At 39.0% G+C, this 20,855-nt stretch overlaps 1 protein-coding gene across 1 annotated transcript in view; it reads right to left on the bottom strand.

Annotated features, from left to right (window-relative positions):
* Window positions 1–5,011: 5,011 nt before the first annotated feature.
* LOC139714557 (uncharacterized) overlaps window positions 5,012–20,855 on the bottom strand; it is a 76,843-nt gene continuing 60,999 nt past the window's right edge. The window contains exons 15-26 of the mRNA XM_071626250.1: window positions 18,728–18,848; window positions 17,473–17,670; window positions 16,584–16,784; window positions 15,886–16,059; window positions 14,166–14,264; window positions 13,613–13,705; window positions 13,059–13,173; window positions 11,838–11,956; window positions 11,157–11,270; window positions 9,767–9,921; window positions 8,476–8,644; window positions 5,012–5,044 (exon numbers count right to left, since the gene is read on the bottom strand). Of these exons, the coding sequence (XP_071482351.1) occupies window positions 5,012–5,044; window positions 8,476–8,644; window positions 9,767–9,921; window positions 11,157–11,270; window positions 11,838–11,956; window positions 13,059–13,173; window positions 13,613–13,705; window positions 14,166–14,264; window positions 15,886–16,059; window positions 16,584–16,784; window positions 17,473–17,670; window positions 18,728–18,848 (1,591 nt within the window). The remainder of the gene's footprint in view (window positions 5,045–8,475; window positions 8,645–9,766; window positions 9,922–11,156; window positions 11,271–11,837; window positions 11,957–13,058; window positions 13,174–13,612; window positions 13,706–14,165; window positions 14,265–15,885; window positions 16,060–16,583; window positions 16,785–17,472; window positions 17,671–18,727; window positions 18,849–20,855) is intronic.

Raw genomic sequence — 20,855 nt, 5'->3', positions numbered from 1 at the left:
AAAACCAACACCTTCCCACAAATCACAGAGCTCAAAATGCACTGGAATGCATCATTTGACCCCAGCATCATTTGACTCCGGCATTTTGGAATCAAACTCTTTGCACTGAGTGGCTCACACATGCTAAAAATACAATCACATACAGCTATCTCGCTGCTTCTTACACCACGCACACACCTTGTATGCCTTCGGCAAAGAAAGAGCAATGTGTGCATGACGTGTCTAACTCGAGGATGCAAGTGCCGTGACAGGGCTTGAATCCTGGAGCTTCTCACTTAGCGCACATGGCACAAACCACTGCATCACAAAACTTCCATACATGATAGTATCACAAAGCATTAATTTCGCATTTTCTTCTCATAACCCTCTGGGTTAAAAAAGCATAATTTTTCCTGGTAGTCAAATACATCTTAAATCAATTATGCCTTTTAACACCGTAAAGTTTGTGAAATAAGTGAATTTGTTTTGAATACTACAACTAGTGAGCCCAATGTATGTACAAGTGGAACATAATTCACAAATTACATCTTAAAAGCATATTGTTTCCAAAGATTTAAAAATAATCAAGCAAATCGACTTATAACAATCCTCGTGCCAGCATCAAGTTGTGTAAAGCAGTTTTCGGAACCACTGAACTTCAAAACCGAGGTCTATCAATAAAATACTGTATATGTATTCACTGACGTCATTTAATTGTACAGCGTGGGCACAATGTACATGCATTTGAAGAATGGGCTATGTTCTGCCCTTTGTACACAAAGCTATGTTAGGAATTCTTTGATGGTAACACCATTCTAAGAAGTCAAAATGACTGCATGTGCTACGTCACACATTTAATTCATGGCAAATATTTCACATCTGATTTCTACACGTCTTGTTGTAATACTAAAGGAAGTTGAACCACATTTCATGGCAAGGCAACAATATTCACTCTACATACTGCTTGCAGAGGTCAGTTAAAAGAAAAAAAAACCCACACAAAACAAAAACATCTGGAGGAATCTTCACTACATTCCTAAAGCAAGAATATACAGCATTTGTCAGTGTATTTACTGCACTCGAATATCATCATGTATGATTTGGGCAGCCAAAAAAAACCCCACAAAACCCCCACAAAACAAAACACCAAAACACTCCTCCTCAATTCTTATCACATGTGGTATGTGTATGGTTTAAAATGTTCATTGTTACAATGGCACAAATATACCCATAATGAGTATAATATATATATATTTTATACTTGTTACATCTGCCTGTTGGTAGGTATCCAACAATTAAAGCATAATAAGAATAATAACAATGACAATGATAAAAAAGATATGTTAGACTACTTATCTAGCATACTCAATGAAAATCTAATACGTAGTGTCTAGCATATAATACATTCACATCTTTAATAACGATATATTCCGGCCTTTAATTCAAGGCAAATATTTCACGGCATTTCATAAGATCCCAAGTAGAGATTCTTGTTATCATCTGAAGAACATAATACAGAAAATAAGAATGAAAACAGAGCAAATGAGTTGAAAAATGGCAATAAATGGCTCTGTTCAACCACAACACACAGCTACACCACTGAAATTTGGCAAAATACCATATGTCTTCTGGTTTTTGGTTACCTTTTTTTCAGAGTTGTAGATTTTTTTTTGATACATCAAGATATTCTTTACTTTTAATCTGTTAAAATTTCTGCTTATATCAATCTATATCTGAACAATATTTAGTCTGAATTTCAGCACACATTCCCATTTTAATTCAAATGATCTGGCAAAACAATCTTTGACATATTGAAAAAAAAAGAAGCAAAAATTGTTTTAAAATTATTTTAATATAGATAATACGATATCATCCAGAACATCCAGATAATGTCTCTCAGAAGACTATTTAAAGAGAGAAAATCAGAAAAAAAAAACCCCTGTAAAATAATTAATTTTTGGACATCTCGTGAGCACCAAAACAGACATACATTGTCTTGCTAAATCATGGATCAATCATGCCATGTAATCACTCAAGACTTCTGACCCGATGTACTCTTCATCAATTTTTCATTTGGTTTCTTCACTGATAGTGATGCACTAAAGAAGCTACAGTGTAGTACCTGGAAATCATTTTTAGGACCTTTTTGAATACATAAGCCTTAAAAGTGGTATTAGCTTCTCCTGGCCATATAGTAAAAGGTGAAGGATTTACATAGCTTAGTGCATCCCTTCATGATTTAGAAAAAAACACACACACACACACACACACAAAAACTTTCTTTGAACTCTTTGAAAAATTTTATTCTTTCCTTTTAGCAGTACCTCAAATAATTCCCCAGTGGTAAATATTTGGTGTACACAGAAATACAAGTATTTACAATGTATGACAGAGGGTAATAATGATTATAGAAAAGGCATAGAGATGGCTGATTTTGCTGTCATATTTCTTTCTTTTTCCTTGTTTTTTATAGCCGAGTAAAATGTTACACAATGGTTTATGACTAACGAAGAAAACCTGGTTTTGTGTATCTGCTGGAGGAACAAGATGTATCATCAGAACTACTTCTCCACTGGCTATGCTCACAGAAAAACCTACAAGACTTTATATCTATACTGTCCCTTTACAGCAAGAAGTCCCGTTATCCCATTTGCATTGCAGTGCAGAAATTGCCCTGAACAGAATATTTCGGTGCTCATCCAGGCAGATACAGCAAATGCACAAGGCTCCCCATCACCTTACACGGGTGCACAACTCACAAGAGCAGGACAGCTTTGATAACATAAGAAACAGACAGACTAAAATGGGAGTGGTTTGCCATTGAAAAAACAAGAAATGGTCCGAAACCAAGACATTTATGAAATCCTAAGTTTTCACATGTCTTGATGCCACAGTGTTGTCAGTAGCAACTGTATCTGTCATACAGATGAGGTGACATTGTCATGGACTCTTGGTCTTCCATTGAAATACACACAAATTATCACAAAATCTCATTGATTTGACACAAGAAATATGAAGAAGAAAACTTGTAACCTTCATAATAAGTGTTGTTGTTTGTTTTAGTATACCTACAATGAAATGTGTCTAAAGCACTAGCACATGCATCCATATCATGCGATGCATAGAGGAAAAACAAAATACATTTTCAAGTAAAGTCTACTCAAATCATACAGGGAATAGCATCACTAAGCGTTATTTCTTTATGACTGGTAGAAAAGAATGGAGGAAATGAAATTAAATACACTTTATTTGTGCTTCCATCATGGACAAAAGCATTTGTAACATCTTAAAAGAAAAGAAAAAAAGCAGATGGGATAATAGTGTGATAGTGAAAATTCATATATCACAGGTGAAACTACAGTATGAGCATCTCAAACCAGACATTATAAAAATCTATGGAGTCTTCTAAAGAATTCGACAAGCCAGCCACCAGCGGTCATCGATTGATAAAATGAATAGTCGTCTGGGCTGGCATTTCTCTGGCCCCAACGTCAGGACTTCACCCCTCTCAGTCACGCCTTCCGTTGCTAGGGCGCAGGTGTTTCTGGAGATGACACCATGTGTACCGAGTGGCACATCCCGGCACTGCTCTTCCCAACTCCTAGAAATCATCTGGAGGGTCACTCCGCTTGATTTCATTTCCTCCAGGTTTCCTCCCATCCAATCTGTCTCCCACACGCGCCATCAGCCATCAAGCATCAGCTTAAAACACTGAAGGAGAACATTTGACGGAAGATTCACTCAGATACCTTTCGCATAATTCACCTGCTACAGCTCTTTCCTTTTCAAAAATATTAGTGTCATTACATTTTCTACCATGTATACGCCATATATTTCTCAAGGGTTATATTTTCCTGAATTTTGCGAGTCGGTGCTATTTTCTTAATCTAACAACACGCAAAAATTTTCAACTCTGATCTTGACATGAATGCGACATGCACATGTTCATTTTACCATCCATTACTGTACTCCACAACTGCAAATCTTACCACTTGCACAATTGTCTGACAATCATTATTCATGAAAAATTACACTTGCTAAATATATGGCGTATACGGCATTACATCGATGACATCAGTGATTATCTTCTCAAGACCAGGCCTGGCCAGCCTCGACCTGGTCCGCATTAAAAAAACTGGTCTCTATCGCTCTCCCCTCAGCTTTCAGCTTCTGATGCCGTCTGCCCGGCCGGGATCCACCGCACGATATCCGACCCTCAACTGAGAGCTGTCTACCGTGCAGCATCATCTGTGGCTCCAGCGCAGATGACAGGTCGTCCCGCGCTCGCCACTTAGAGCTATCCTCCTCCGCCTCGGAAACTGCAGGTGGTTGGCACATCGGCATGTGGCTATATGATGCAAGTTCTTCATTGCATTCTTTTCTCAAGCAGATTCTAGGTGGGGAGAAGCATCAGTGTCAGTTGGATTCCTGCTCACAAAAGGTTTGGACAGGATCAATTCAGCTCCCTCTTCCCGCTTTGGGTATTAGAGGTACTTTAGTCTGCAACTCCTGTAAAGTCCGGATTGGGGGGGGGGGGGGGGAGAGAAGGAGATATGAAATAATCTTTATGGTGGCACAATGATTAAGTGCAGTGTGCAGTTAATGAGATACCAGTACATCTTACAAACATGCTCAGCAAACTAACGGCAAAGCCTCTCTGCTTTAGACAGATGCTTTATGAAACATGGAAAAGAGAAAGGTTGATATTTTGACAATGCAAATGAGAGAAACTATCTTGCATTCACCTCACAATTTCCACTGATTGTGTTCTACAAAACTGATATAAAGTTTTTATGCTATAAAAGTGTACAAGACAATGCTATTCTTTGTTGAATAACTTGAAAACAGTAATCAGTCGGATATAAAAGGATTCAAGACTAGGGTATAGTACTGTTTGAACAAAAAATCTTGAAATTTCAACAACTTGTGTGCAAACTATATTGCAATTTGTGAGGCGATGACATTAAGTCACTTATTCTCCAATTCAAATTTACTGCTTTAAACTGGTCTAGAATAATTTCCCTTTAAATGATCACTGTGAAAAATCATCTTGCACGTATTCAAACTGAAGGTTGACAGAAAAACAGGGAGTGGAAAGCATTCAGACTGGTGTACATACAGTCATTAAAATCAGATGCCCCCCCCCCCCCCCCCCTCAAAAAAATATCCTAATGTTTCCTGATCTCGCTCCCACAACTAGTAAATTTCATGCCCCCCGTTGGCCCCTCTGAAAAGAATGATGTTATTTCAATGCCTACCAAACTCCCTTTAAGAGTCTAAAATGCAGCTCCTTCTTTGTGCTCTGGCTGCTAGCTAGTATTGGTGGAGGTGAGAATTGGACTTTCAACTTTTTGTCGTGAGATACCAAGAAACACTTATGAAATAGTACAGAGCATACCATTTTAAGAGGAATTCAAAGTTTATTTGATGAAAATCGCCTTTGGAATGACTGAAACATCCAAAAACAAAGTAAAACAAAGAGATATTCATAAAAGGTGGGTCCCACACTTTATTAGAATCGCTCTCTTTTGGATATCTCAGCCATTTCAAAAACAATTTTCATCATATAAACATGGAATTTCTTGTGGAATTACATGCTCTTTCATATTTCATAAGAGGTTTCTTCATCATCTCACAAAAAAACAAAAAAAAATGTTAGGAACATGAAATTAGGTCTCAACCAAAACCATACAATCCCTTTAACTTCAGAAACAACAAAACAAGAGACATTGAAGGATCATGAAAGATAATGATTATGAATGATGACTAACAGTCACAACCCTTTCTCCCCTATATGATGTCATTGTTAGATTTTTGCAATACAACGACTTGATGTCAAGGATTTCAAGTGTTTCCTTCTGACCACATCTGACTCTGCATAAGTCAAAGTTGAAGTCACATGAGCAACGTTGCATTAGTCAAAGAAGCATAAGTCAAAGTCTTAAGTCTTATTCGCACATGTCAAAATTCTGTATCAGTCACAACTGCATAAATTTAAAAATTGGCCAAGTCCAACATCTTTTCAAGGATTCATTCCTCTATTATCTTTTGCTTTTTCATTCTGCTTGAATTGAATTTTTTCTAGGCCAAGGTTTTTTTGGGTTTTTTTTCTTCAGCCTAAAGAGATCGAACAAAGCAGAGTTACCAGCATATGTGGAAAAAAAAAGGACACTTGATTAAGATTTATGTGAGAGTCAATGGAAGACTTGCAAGGTGATGACATGATCACCTTATCTTATTCATGTATGGTTGCAACTAATTTACACTATTTTGCAAAAATGTGGGTAAAGATTTCTGTCTGCAAGATTTCAGATCTACCAAAGGCAACTTGAGCTCAGGATCGAGTGGAACTGCACTTTATACGAGATATATAATATGTGGCCTTTATGTAACCTTTCCATGGTGTTGTTTGATGGAATTTCATAGGTTGACCTGTACTTTTGCCACGGATTATTCATAACGGCAGTCATCTGTGCATTAAGAGGGTATTCAAGCAAATAACGCCATTCAAGCCCACTCAACTGGCACTCCATTTGTCACACAATATCTCACATTCTTTAGCCCCGGGACAAAAGGAGCTGGGTAATGGAGCTTTTGAAGCTGCTATGCCTGGCTGTCTTTGGGTATTTTCTTTTTTTACGAAACCCTGGAAAGCGACTGACATTCAGTGCTCATGAAAACAACTCTAAAATGTATTCAAGCTGTAATCCATCATCAAGAGTTATAGAATGGGTAGCGAGAATCCTGCGATCTGATTGGTCGAGAGCTATGTGTTCATTTTTACTGGCCGCACGCTGAGTCACAGTGGTAAACATGTTATCGCGCACTTAGCAAGAGTACGCGTACTTGTAACAAAGGTTCGCGCACTACAGCAAGCGTTCGCGCACTCAGCTTGGCCATGCATCCAGTAAAAACTTATGCATGGCTGGCCATGCATCCAGTAAAAACGGTAAGTACGGGTATGCATGCCCTTTACGGAAAGCCAAAAGGAAATGCATCCAGTAATTTTGTCATCGGGTAACACGATAGAAAACTGGGTTTTTGACGAGAAAATTACCCATTCTATAAATCAAATGACGCACATGTCTTTTCGTGCATCAGTCGGAATATAGTGTGCATGCGGTAACTATGGAATTTAGCCTAAACCCACTCGGCTTCGCCTCGTGGGTTAAGCATTCCATAGTTACCTTATGCACACAATTCCGACTGACGCACTCAGACCTGTGCGTCATTTGTATATTGGTGGTATACTGTAAAAAGTTATTATTTTTAGAGCCAGTATTTTTTTAGGCTTGGCTGCCTGTCTGAAACGAATTGAGTGGACTGTCTCGACAAGTGAGTGGTCACTTCAAACAGCTGATTGTTGCCATGGCGACTATGGGCTGTGGCAGAACGTACTACAGCAAAAGATGTCTGGTATGCATTACCGCGGCAAAGTCACTCATGAATACATGCAGGGACTAGCAAGCGTGAAGAAACCTTCAGATAACATAGTAGTTTACATACCCCTACAATATACCGTCGGCTTCCTTGAAATCCAAAAAATCTGATTTAAAATCACATAATGACAAGCAAAAAATCTACTCGCTCTAATTTTTCATGCTGGCTGGTTTCAAGTTGTATAAAATGTGTGAAAATTTCCATCATACATAAATTTTCTCTTCTACAGTACTTCAAAACCAGAAGTGTTTGCATGCATTTTAATTTTGCGAATTTCACGAGAGCCAAGATTCATAAAATCAAAATGCACTTGAAAGTTTTTGTCTACACTAGATGCATAAAATGCCAGTGGCAGACTGCGAAAATTTCATGCCGCGAAAAAGGCCATCAGCTCTCATTCGCGAAAATTTCATGCCGCAAAAATATCTTACTTTTAGAGTACCATCATCATCTGAACGCAGGGAGGTACCGAAGTCTTAAAGGGACTGTCCAGTACTGGTTGCGGTGGGGATTCATGTTTTGAACATTCCTAAGTGAGATAATGAGAAACCTCTTATGAAATATGAAAGAGCATGTAATTTCAAGACGGATTCAACATTTATTTGATGAAAATTGGTTTTCAAATGGCCGAGATATCCAAAAAAGTGACAATAATGAAAGGCGACAGGCCATGCCTTTTATTAGGATCTCTTCATTTCACCTTGTTTTGGGATATCTCAGCCATTTGAAAACCAATTTTCATCAAATAAACGTTGCATCCTTCTTGAAATTAAATGCTCTTTCATATTTCATAAGAGGTTTCTCATTATCTCACTTAGAAATGTTCAAAACATGAATCCCCACCTCAACCAGAACTGTACACACCCTTTAACTTAAAACTGTGTGATATGACCCAGATGGCTCCACGGGTATCTCAGTCACACAGACACTGCCTAAGTGTGAATTATGAGTGGGCCCATTTTTGACGGGGAGAGTCTGCTGCACACAGATTTTGCAATGTTCGACAGTTCTGAGAACGCCACTGAACTCTTAACACTGTTAGCTGCACACACGTACCTGAAGCAAGCGACTGCGATAGCTCCGATCCGTTTCGCCTTCCCGCTGCTGAGGAGCCGCAATTTCTTCTCTCCCTAGAGCCGCCTTCAATTCGTCAATGTTATACACAAAGGCTGGATCGATGGATTTTGCATTAATAAGGCCCACGAGATACTCTTTGTAGTGAAGTCTGTGGTGGTGGTGGTGGTGGTGGTGGTGGGGGGGGGGGGGGGGGGGGGGCGAGGAAAGACGGAGGAAAGGAATGAATCATAATATTACTAAGCTTTCTGATAATTGATATGGTATATATATAGACATATCAATGGCTGTGTTCATCATCCTCTCCATGTTTGAAACATGTTTCAATGTACAAGTATATCCACTATCAAAATGTATTTGCAAAGGCCCTTGGAATCATATTTCTTCAGTTTATTATCTCCTTGTTACTGTGCAGCTCCATTGCCCAGTTTGGCCCGAGGAGCAGAGATCACATAGATGGCATGGGTAGGTCCGAGAGATAAATGCATTTCAAAACAACTGTGTGTTTATCATCTCTACAAAAACACATTTCTGGCCCAAATGGATTTGAGATCACACTTTTTTCCTTGTTTCAGAAAGGTGTTTCTAACTTCATAATCAAAACAGCTTGGCATTGACTATCAACTGCCTCAATCTTCCTGGAAGTTGTGTGGAAACTTTAATCCTGCGGCAGAAGTGAGCTGATAAACACACCCAATGTTTTCTGCCCATGAAGAATCATTTGCGAATTACATGGCAAATGAGGTTGTTAATATGCTTAAAATTCTTTCCAGAGAAGCTCATCAACATGCTTTAATCTGACCAAAATTTATATATTGGCTTCTATGACAGCATCAACCTGCACGGTGTCAGAATCTAAACCTACAATGGACTACAAGACATATATAAATTTCTAAATGGATTTCTGCATTTTTTTTTTGCCATCATAATCTCATCCCATGGAAAGCTCCACGCTCGCATTCTTTGCAAAGACTGTAATCCCACTGTTAATACCGCTATATACTGTCAAACTACTGTATAAGCTGTTATTTTCGCGAGGTTTTGATTTTCACGAATTTCGCGAATCACAGTTGGATCACGAATTTAACAACACGCGAAAATGACTCCACGCGCTGTGTTAATACAGCGTTAACATAAGCGTCCGTGTCGATTCGCGAAAAAAACATCTCGCGAAAATGTCTGTGGCCGCGTAATTTGCGAAAATATCTGTACGCGAAAATAACAGCGTATACAGTATTTATTCCAACATAGAGGCACACTACAAGCGGGATACCTGCAGAGGCCAGCATTGCCGGGGGAGACCTTCCTCCCACACTTGGCATCCTCCAGGCCATCAGGGTTCTCCTTCTGCTCCATCACTCCGCACAAGTTGTCTGCGTTGGTATCTGCCCCCTCAGGAGGCTCTGTATTAAACTCCACGTTGTGCGTCTGGAAAACAATTTTCATTTTCATCTAAATTATTTTTAATATCAACTCCTACAAAAAACAAATAAATATTTTCTCTCTTTTTTTTGCAGAATATAGATGCTTATATTAACATTACAATATACAGCCAATAAAATCTTATCAGTTTGAAAAACATTTTGAGCATACAAAAATGCCTGAAATACCAAATGGGAAGGAAGCCTACAGAAGATTTTCAGAGATTTCATAAATTGCTTTAAATAAGATCTGTCTTAGCCCTAAGTCTGTTGGGCAATGAATTTCACAAAATAGGCACTGCAACAACAAAAGAATGAAATCCACATGAACAGGTGGATGAAACTGGTACAGTAAGCAAATGCTTATCAGAAGAGCAGAGGTTTCTTATTGGTGTGTATGGAGTACCATAAATAAAGGTGTATTAACCACACTTTTGTCTCCCTGAAAGGAGTCAAAATTCAGGGTGAAGTTTATACATTGTTAGAGCAAATACCTAATGCAATTTTGCATACAGTGTGCAGACAATGTTCAATGTTCAATATTTGAATGCTGGTGAAATAACTTTCTTTTTGTTAGGCATTATGCAGACAATGTTCAATGTTCAATATTTGAATACTGGTGAAATAACTTTCTTTTTTGTTAGGCATTATGAAGACAATGTTCAATGTTCAATATTTGAATACTGGTGAAATAACTTTCTTTTTTGTTAGGCATTATGCAGACAATGTTCAATGTTCAATATTTGAATACTGGTGAAATAACTTTCATTTTTGTTAGGCATTATGCAGACAATGTTCAATGTTCAATATGAATACTGGTGAAATAACTTTCTTTTTTGTTAGGCATTATGCAGACAATGTTCAATGTTCAATATTTGAATACTGGTGAAATAACTTTCTTTTTTGTTAGGCATTTAATATGCAGACAATGTTCAATGTTCAATATTTGAATACTGGTGAAATAACTTTCTTTTTTGTTAGGCATTCTACTGAATATATTTCCTTCTTTCTCATGGCACAAAAATCGACACATTTTCTCCCAAAAACATGTCACTCAATTCAACCGACATGTTAGCAGTATCTCCGCCCTTTGCATTGTAGTATCTGCTTTCACAGGCAAGCTGCCATTTTTTTTCCCCTCCTGATGACAGCTGGAAAAGGGGGTGCATTTGATACATCAGTTCGGTTATTACACTGTTATTTTTTGGTAATTATAATAACATATATAATGGAGAAGCTCACCTCCAGTAATCTCTTGAGGTGAGCCACATCCAAGTCCCTCATGTAGAAGAGACAGTCCCTGGGATGGTGAGCATGGAGACCTTTCCTTGAGCAGGAGGCAAACTTCATGCAGGACTGTGGGTGGGGAAGGAGAGACACATGTAATGCCAGGTTTTGGTTTATGGATAGATAGCTCGCTGAACAAATAACTTGATAACAGACAAGTAAATACGTTAATAGACAGGTCAATTCATGAAATAGATAGCAGTAAAGAAGACAAGCACAATATATGTAGAAACCAAAGTACTGGTACATGTACATTAAAATGTAGTTCGAATATAGAATAAGTTGGCTTTCAAGTAGAGAGACAACCGGTTAGAATAGTAGTAGTTTCTCGATATGGGACCGAAAATAAGAACATTATGAAATTCCAAGGTCATTTCTCATGTTTTCATGAAGACGCTGACACCAGCAGAAATTGTGTCTTACAGTGATAATGGCTACCAAAGCCGTCGGATCACAACATGTTCAACCTTCAAGATCCACACCAACTTACCGCTGCAGTGGATATCATTACTGGATACTGCATTACCAGTGCATTTACATGTCAGGCAAGAGATGTTGAAGAGAAGTGGACTTGCTCTGGACTGACGCGAGACAACAACAACAACAACAACAACAACAACAACAACAAAACCTCACCTCTCCCTTCTTCATCGCTTGGTTACAGCCACAGCAGAACTCATAGGTGCACTGGGGACACTTGAAGTGCATGCAGCCGCCCTTGGCCAGCTCGTAACGCATCTTGCAGCGGGGGCATTCTGGACATGGAGAAGGGGGACAACGTCAGCGGGATAATGATGTTTGATTCTCTCTCTGGGACTCACTCTAGAGGAGCAAGGTTTTATACTAGCGTGACGGGGTACAGCAAATTCTTAGGAATGCGTATATGGGTTTATATACCTCATATATAGAATCCTCTCATCTGATTGGTTAAAAGCGGAGTCATGAAAATAGCTGTGCCCCAAAATGACGTCATGATTTACTGTGATCGGGGCACAGTTGATTAACTGTGCCCTGTAAATAGGTTTGGAGACAGTCGAGTCGCAACCCCTTACACATAGATCACTCACATGTACGCACCAATGATACGACCACCGCGCTGTCGATCAGCGTTGATTACGAGTGCTACTGTATCTATATTTCGGAATCTATATTTTCGGTATATAAAACAAATAATGACAGCTTGATATTCGGGGCACAGTTAAAATTATGTAGGCCCTCGGTGATGTGAAAACCATAACTATGCCCGAAGCGAAGCTTCGGGCATAGTTATGGTTTTCACATCACCTTGGGCAATAATTTTAACTGTGCCCCTCATAGCAGTCATTATTTGTATACTATGACCCAGCTACATGTACATTTTGAGGTAGTGTTCTTCAGCAGAAATGCCCATTTGACACTGCTGCTACTGCTGTAACTTAAACAGCAATCAAATTCATTCAACTAATCCAAGAAGTGATTACCTTTACTTTATAACTCAGTTAATCCATTATTACCTGCAGTCGACTCAATTTGCAATTTACTAAACTTACACTGGTCATTTAAACTTTTGTTCTGTATGGAGGATTAGATGTATCTACTGCAGAATGCAACATGAAAAAAAAAAAAAATCAGAACAATATGATGTCACGATAGCATGATTACGCTTTAAATGCGAAACAGCACTGTTCAAGTTTATGTAATCATAAACAGTGGTACATCCAAAAAGAACCCCCCCCCAAAAAAAAAAAAAAAAAAATCCTTGAGGGTTGCTACCCTAATCATTTTTGGGTGGTGTAAGACAACAATGACACAGTTCCAATTTGGAACACGAGTCAGTACATTTGGTGGATCAACAGGTCGTCATGCTGACTGACTCACCGATTCCGTTCTCGTTGAGGTGAGCGGCCAGACCTCTGGCCTGCATGTCTGGGTCGTTGTTCTCCTTCCACTGCTGAAAGGCTTCACAGCTGATGCCTTCGTGCTGCTCCAACCACTGCATGGAAAACATAAAATACGCATCATGATAGTCAGCACTTCACTTCACAGGAATAAAATGCACTGTAGCTACATCGCTAGTGAATATGGTACATGGACAGAAGATTTAACCCTTTGAGGACGAGTCCCGCGTATGCTCGGGCAGGTGTCTAAGGGAAATGCATGTATAGTAACCGAAAATCAGTCCGTCCTCAATGAGTTAAGGGTTAAATTTCCCATTCAGAGCTCAGGCCAGTGTAGATGAAAGTCAGTAGTCAAGGATACGTGATGAAGGAAAACCCTGAACATTTTCTGCTAAATACAAGAGTAACTGAAATAGATTAAAAAATTTCTGTCAAAACAAAACTGATCATACATGAAGTGGATGCCAATTCAGTTTGATATACTTTTAATTTGGGTTTTATAGGAATCTTGAAATAATCTAATAGTAGACTGACCTGCTTCTTGCACTTAAAACATGTGAGTTTGTCACACTCCGGGCACCGCATCTTGCGTCTCTCCGGGGCGCCGTTGATGAATCCTGAATTACACTGCAAGGGGGGGGGGGGGGGGGATGAGCAGAGATATCAATGAAAGATGATTCATGAGTGAGTAATATGTACACACTAACACATTCACACACACACACACACACACACACACACACACTTACACACATACACACACACACACATACACACACACACACACACACACACACACACACAAACCAATTTAATGTAAACAAATCAAACATAGACAAATAATAAAGAAGTGAACAAACAAACAGGTGCACATGTGGAGGATCTGAAAATTGATACAATGCTGTTTTTTCATGGTAATCTTTATTTTTCTGATTCCATGAACAACAAATGATACACTTTGTATGTGCATGATCACTCTGAATGTGTTAATAGAAATAACAGACTATTTATGCAAAATAACATACACACAATACAGACAAACAGACATACTCTTGTATCACACAGAATTATGGAGAAGAACACTCACATGAGCACACCAACAGAAGTACGGATCTTGCATGAGATTCCAATCTCTCAGCTTTCTCTGGAACAAGGCAAGAACCTCCTCTGACAGCATGTCTCTCAGCTGAAACAAAGGATAGAAGAATTTCAAAACTAGAAATGTCGCTATGGCGACTGGTATGCCTCCGCCATATGGCATGGTTCTCCGAATAGGCCTATAGCACAATGTCTTGACAATGTGTGATGACAGTTTCACATAACTGGCAAAATATTAAAAGTGACATGTTTGTCACAAATGCATTGAATGTTCACTTTCCTTGAAGTAGGTTTATTTGGATGAATGGCTATACTGTCTAATAAAAGTGCAAGTATTTAGGGATTTGTACCCAACTTTTGACCCTTTATAAGTTTAAAGAAGAAGTGAAATTTAGCACTTTCACTTGACCTTTGTTTCAAGAAAAAATCCTGCAGGCATTGCATAGATAGAGAGGGAAATAATGACAATTTGATGAGTTGACCTCGACCTTTGACCCCCTGACCTTTGATCCATGACCTATAAATTCCCTACATGATCACTGTCAGTCAGTACATGCATATATACTAAGTTCCATGAAGATACCATGAAATATTTGTGAGATATGGAGAAAAAAGTGAAATTTTAACATTTTCACTTGACCTCTGACCTCATGACCCAAAAACTCTCCCTGGGGAATCTTTATTTGGTAGTTCATGTATACACTAAGTTTCAAGAAAATACATCCAACCATTGCAGAGTTATAGGGGAAAAAGTGAAATTTTGAGCATTTGACCTTGACCTTTTGACCTTTGACCTTGAGCATGTGCACCCAAAAGTTGACAGACACAACTTCGCTACCTCATACATATACATGCCAAGTTTCATTAGGATAGCTCTAACAGTTTTTTAGATACGCTCTCCACAAAATTGATTACGGACGGACGGACGGACAACCCGAAAACATAATGCCTCCGGCGACACTTCGTGGCGGAGGCATAAAAAATTAAAACAAATCAGTCATCATTTTTTTGAGGTTTACTCAAGATTGTAGAGTGCGATCATGCGCTATTTGGGTGAAGTTGGTGACTTTGCAGTATGGTCTATGTCCTCGTAAAGGAGGAAGGGAAATATCAGTCTTTCTGTGGCCAGAAAGAGTGTAATATGTGCTTCATGTGTGTGACTGTGTACCAGTTGTTTTGTTGCCTGTAACTGTGGAGCATGAATGTAATAAGTGTAGGGTCATAACTGTGGTAAGAAAGTGATTTGTTTCATAATTGTAGGTCAAGAATGTAACATACTATGCAACTGTGGCAAGAATGTGATATGATAATAATTTTGTGTCCAGATTGTAATATCTGGAACCGCATGGCAAGAATGTGATATGATGATATTTTTGTGTCAAGAATGTAATGTCTGTAACTACATATATGTGGCAAGAATGTGATATGATAATCATTTTGTGTCCAGATTGTAATGTCTGCAACTGTGTGGCAAGAATGTGATGTGCTTTATTACATGTCAAGACTGTAATGTGTGTACCTGTGTATGAAGACTTTGTTGTATGAAACTGAGGGCAATAATGTGATGTATAATATGTAATATATAATTCATATTATACAATGTGTGGTAGTTTTTTTTTGGCAAGTTTGCTCAGCAAACACATTTTGTATGCTTAACCTAAATGTTACATGCTTAATCGTCAAAAGACAGACCCTAACATGACACCCACCAGCATGTCCAGGAATTGGAAATAGTCTGCGGCCACGGCCGGGTCGTCGAGGTCTGGCTGGTCGCACGCCGGACATCGGCCCTTCATGATGCTCTTGTCCCTGGCGATGATCTCAAAGTGTTGGGTGACGCACTCGCTGCACAGCATACACTGGCAGTGGATCAGGGTCATCAGCTGAGGTTGAGGAGATGACGAAAAAACAAACACACAAACAAACACATAAACACTCATTTGTCATTCGTTCTCACTCAGCAGACTACTTAGTATTCTCATTCACATATGATGCGGCCCGTATCATCGTGCCCATGGCAGATATTCGTTAATACGCTTCCCTGCCTGCGCATCGAAAATTGTTGTGAACGCGCTTCCCTGCGCACGGCAGAATGTTGTTAGCCCTATGCGCTACACCTTAACAACAATCTGCCATGTGCAGCGATAATGAAAATCTGATATGCATATGACTACATGATCTTATATACTCCTATCATGGCGGTTTTATGTGAGTGATTGGTGAAAACGATCCCAAAACCAATATATCCTTATTACGATGCATTTAATGTCATTGCTGAAATTATAATAACAATATTTTTCTTATATTTTTCTGAAATTGCTACATTTTGGACAGTAATTTATAGATCATTTCTAATAGTTTTGATATGTTTAGCTTGTCGGCCAATGATGAGACCTGTTAGACCCACCTTGTTCCTGGGAAGGTCGGCCGTACAGAGAGCGCACTCCTGCTCAAGGAATTCCCTAGACCGGTGGAAGTCGCCGCACTCCTCCGCGGCCAGGATGATGTCGGCCAGCTCGTGTCGGGTCTGCTGGGTCAGCTTGACAGCCGTCTGGGCCCGCCCCCAGCTGCGCATCTGGTATTCCACCATCACCATGCGGATTGAACGCTAGAGGGGGCAGAGGACGACGAGAATTCAAAGTCATCTCTGGCCACAAAACCATGACGGCAACACCCAGTATAGGGTCAGATGGGAACACGACATACTGATGAGAGAGGTACTGTATAAGCTGTTATTTTCATAAGGGTTTAATTTTCCGTGAATTTCGCAAACTGCTGTGAAAATATTTGTGACCACCTCATTCGCGAAAATATCTGTACGCGAAAATAGCAACTTATGCAGTACATTATTCCATTCCATCAAGCCACTGTCATCCTTGCTTTCCAGATAACGAAAGGACAACATGAAATACTAGGGTTTGCACAGCAGTAGGCATTAGCTCCTACCTCTATATACCTGGTACAACTGGTGGCTATCCCTACAAATGACAGGGCACAATTTCTCTCTCTCTCTTTTTTTTTTCAATTGCTCATCATTCTTTAACATAAACCTTGCTTATCTTTTCTGAAAAGAAAACAAACACACACACACACACAAACACACACACAAACACAAACAGAGCCTGTGACAAATGCCATTGGTATACAAAATGCTTATGACATTTAAAGAGTTGCCACATCAACTTACTATTACTGTAAAAGTGGAAAGTGGAAAATGGAATTGCCCTGATACACCCCCTGTGACTGCTCCTAGACACGCATTTGTACAGCACCGTGGTGACCTCCTCCTCCCTTACCTCATCATTCTTGATGATTTGCTGGAAGAACTCATCCTCATTGCCGTCCGACTTCGTCCAGATGCGGTCGGTGAACTCGGACATCGTCTTCGCCTGCAGGGCATCCATCGCCAGCTCCACGTCGCCCCTAACCTGCGCTGTCTGGAGGACGGCGATGATGTCTTCCGTAGAATAGCCCATCCCAAGAATCTCCAGCATCTGAACAGGGAGAGGCACATCTTAGCTTGGAATTCACTTCAGATGAAACCCTAGAATTCCCTCACATTTCCTTGTTTTCTTGTTTTTTCTCCTTATTTTTGAACATGCAACATCACCAAGAAACATATTTATCTACAATTTCTAATCTTTTGTCTGTTTTTTTCCCCTCGTTGCCATTGCTCCCTGTATCAACTGCAAACGTTAAGGTGAATATTGCAGTCTCGTGCCTAGATCAGTCAGTCTTTAAGAAAAAGAAGACTGACAATATGGTCATTTCTGAAGGGACTGCAAATAAAATCCCCAAATTGTTGACTTTCAATGGTGCAAAAACATGAATCATAATTGGTAGTGATTATGAGACATGCAGATGTTGAAGCACTACTACTATGAATTACTTTTGCTACTACTGCTACTACTACTACTACTACCACCACCACCACCCCTACTACTACTACTTCTACTACTACTACTACTTCTACTACTACTACTACTACTACTACTACTACTACTACTACTTCTACTACTACTTCTACTACTACTACTACTACTACTACTTCTACTACTACTACTACTACTACTACTACTACTACTTCTACTACTACTACTACTACTACTACTGATGATGACAAAGAATATAATAATCACAATAATCAAAACAAAAGAAATAATGGCAATAATGATAATATTAACAAAGTGATGACAAAGATTCTACTTCTGGTAAAAGATTATGATCATCATTATCACAATTTCATGTATTGTTAGTTTTATCAGCATGACATAAGAAAGTATTAGTAATGGAATGCAAAATTACGACTTTGATTTCATATAAGGACATCAACAATAAACTTTAAAGAGATTGTATCTGATCAAGAAGAGGTGACAATTCTAGGCAGACTTCATTCTTCTTCTCATTCTTGATCATTCTTCTTTTCTTTTTTTGTGAGGGGGATAATTCGTCAATATGTCTCATATTCTGCTGTCACAAAAATACATCACTGGGCTACAACACTCCCACTAAACATCAAATATCCGCACAACATGTACATGTATGCATTACCTTCTCCTTCGACCCCTGAACACATTCTCTCACAGCATCGTGGAGGCGATCGAGATTAACACCACAGCTATCCAGACACCTTTCAGCAGCCTCACGGCTGACCCGCACAACACCTATGATCCTACAATAGTCAAAGGTTATGGTTAAAAATTGCCATCCTGCACATGTGCACCTTCATTCAATACATCAACAAAAATTGCTGAACATAGCAATGCAGGCCATATATAGGCAAATGATGAGGAAAACTTCCATAAGTCTGTTCCAGTTCCATTACCCTTAGAAGGGGGAAAAAATAAATCTAGCAAAGATTCAGGGAATTTTGTATTCCTTTGGATATGACTGCTGAAAAAGGAAAACAGAACAAAAGAGAAACAGAGAGAAACAGACATGAAATTTTTCTATCAGTAAAATGAGAAGGGTAGAGGAAAAATCTGTAACAAATCTTGTTTGCAACTGATCGACAAATTGCCCTACTAAATATCTCCAGGCCCGTAACTAGGATTTTTATGGAGGGGGGGTTCAAAATTGGTAGGATTTTTATGGGGGGGGGGGGGGGGGGGTGGTTCAAAATTAGAAATAGTGGACCTTTCTGAGGGAGTTAAGCAACCAAGCGGGATAGGGTCTCACTCTGGAAGGGGTATATTTTGAAACCTGCTCGCTAGGGGGGGGGGGGGGGGGGGGGGGGGGAAGGGTCATTCGAACCCCCTGAACCCCCCCCCCCCTCCCCAGTTACGGGCCTGTTTTCATGAATTTGAAATCTTGTTTGACATTTCAAAACTGATGTCATAAATGATGCGCACAATCCCCTCATTATGTAGGGCCTTTAGAATCAAACTTGCAACAAGTGCTAAAATTAATGTGTGCCTAGATTACAGCGAAGAAAATTAATCTAGTATGGGGAAATGTTGGCAAGTTTTTCTTTCTTTTAGAAATTCAAATGTCTTCCAAGTCAATATTTGGTCTGGAGCACCTAAGCACATGATTACGAAACTCTTCAGAGATGCTAAGAATTTGATTCTGTACAAACAGAGAGATTTAACTTAAAAATAGAACAGCTATATTTCATAAAAGCACTGCTCTTGAAATGTTTGGCTGGGATTTTACATAAGTGGATGTAGAGAGTTATGACTTTGTAAATGCAATTTCATTATGTTCCACAATATTCTACGCATGACACAGAAAAGCTGTCTTTGATGTGATTGCATAAGGATGTGCTTTGTTATGTTTATCAAACAATATACACGTACATCTCATCTTTATTTTTTGAATAAAGATGATTAAATTCATGAATGTCTTCATGCTTATCAAAATGTCTGTGCTCTCACACATTACGCTTAAAATGACATGAATGATTTTACTTGTAAATTCAAGGGGGGGGGGGGGACTAAATGCTTGTTTAAATAAATAAAAAAAATCACATGAGCAAGCATGTTTTGCTTGAATTTACTGATGACATCAAATCTCGTTTGTATGAAAACATTAAAAAAAATCTGATCTCCTGGAAGAAACTATAATAATTGATATAGGCTTTTAAGAGAAATGGAACTGGTAAAACAGACATTATAATTGTTTGCCTCATTCATTTGGCGTATGCTTTTGTTTTGCAATATTATTTGAGTATTGATGAAATCAATGCAGGCCGGCATTTTCAACCATATCATGAGTAAATATATAAATATATGATTACATTAATAGACAAATCATGTAAGCATATATGTATATAATATACATATATATGTAACTATATATGTATAGATGGATGTATACATTACACACCACATCCAATATTAGTATTTGTGGATGATGGGGATTTTCATGTACACATCAAATAATATCCTGCAAATTCCATAACTATAAAGACAATGGATTGCTAACATTTGGCAGCAGGGGCTAGGCTGCTGTTTTGTTTTGTTTTGTTTTGTTTTGTTTTGTTTTGTTTTGTTTTGTTTTGTTTTGTTTAGGCTGGACATCACACAAACACACTCGTGCATCTGAACCACATGCCTGTGGCATGCAGTCTCGCGGTGATATCTTTGAATTCCACGACAGAAATGTTTTGGTGCTCTAGGCAGACATACAAACTGTGATAACGGCATTCAACTTTTGCCGATTCTGTTCACTTGGGGAT

This window comes from Diadema antillarum, unplaced genomic scaffold (genome assembly GCF_040938485.1).
Source record: "Diadema antillarum isolate AM-2024a unplaced genomic scaffold, OU_Dant_1.0 seq00002315_RagTag, whole genome shotgun sequence".
In the NCBI taxonomy this organism is placed as follows: Eukaryota; Metazoa; Echinodermata; class Echinoidea; order Diadematoida; family Diadematidae; genus Diadema; species Diadema antillarum.
Note: the sequence above shows the minus strand (reverse complement) of the source record. Positions and strands in the feature narration are given on the sequence as shown.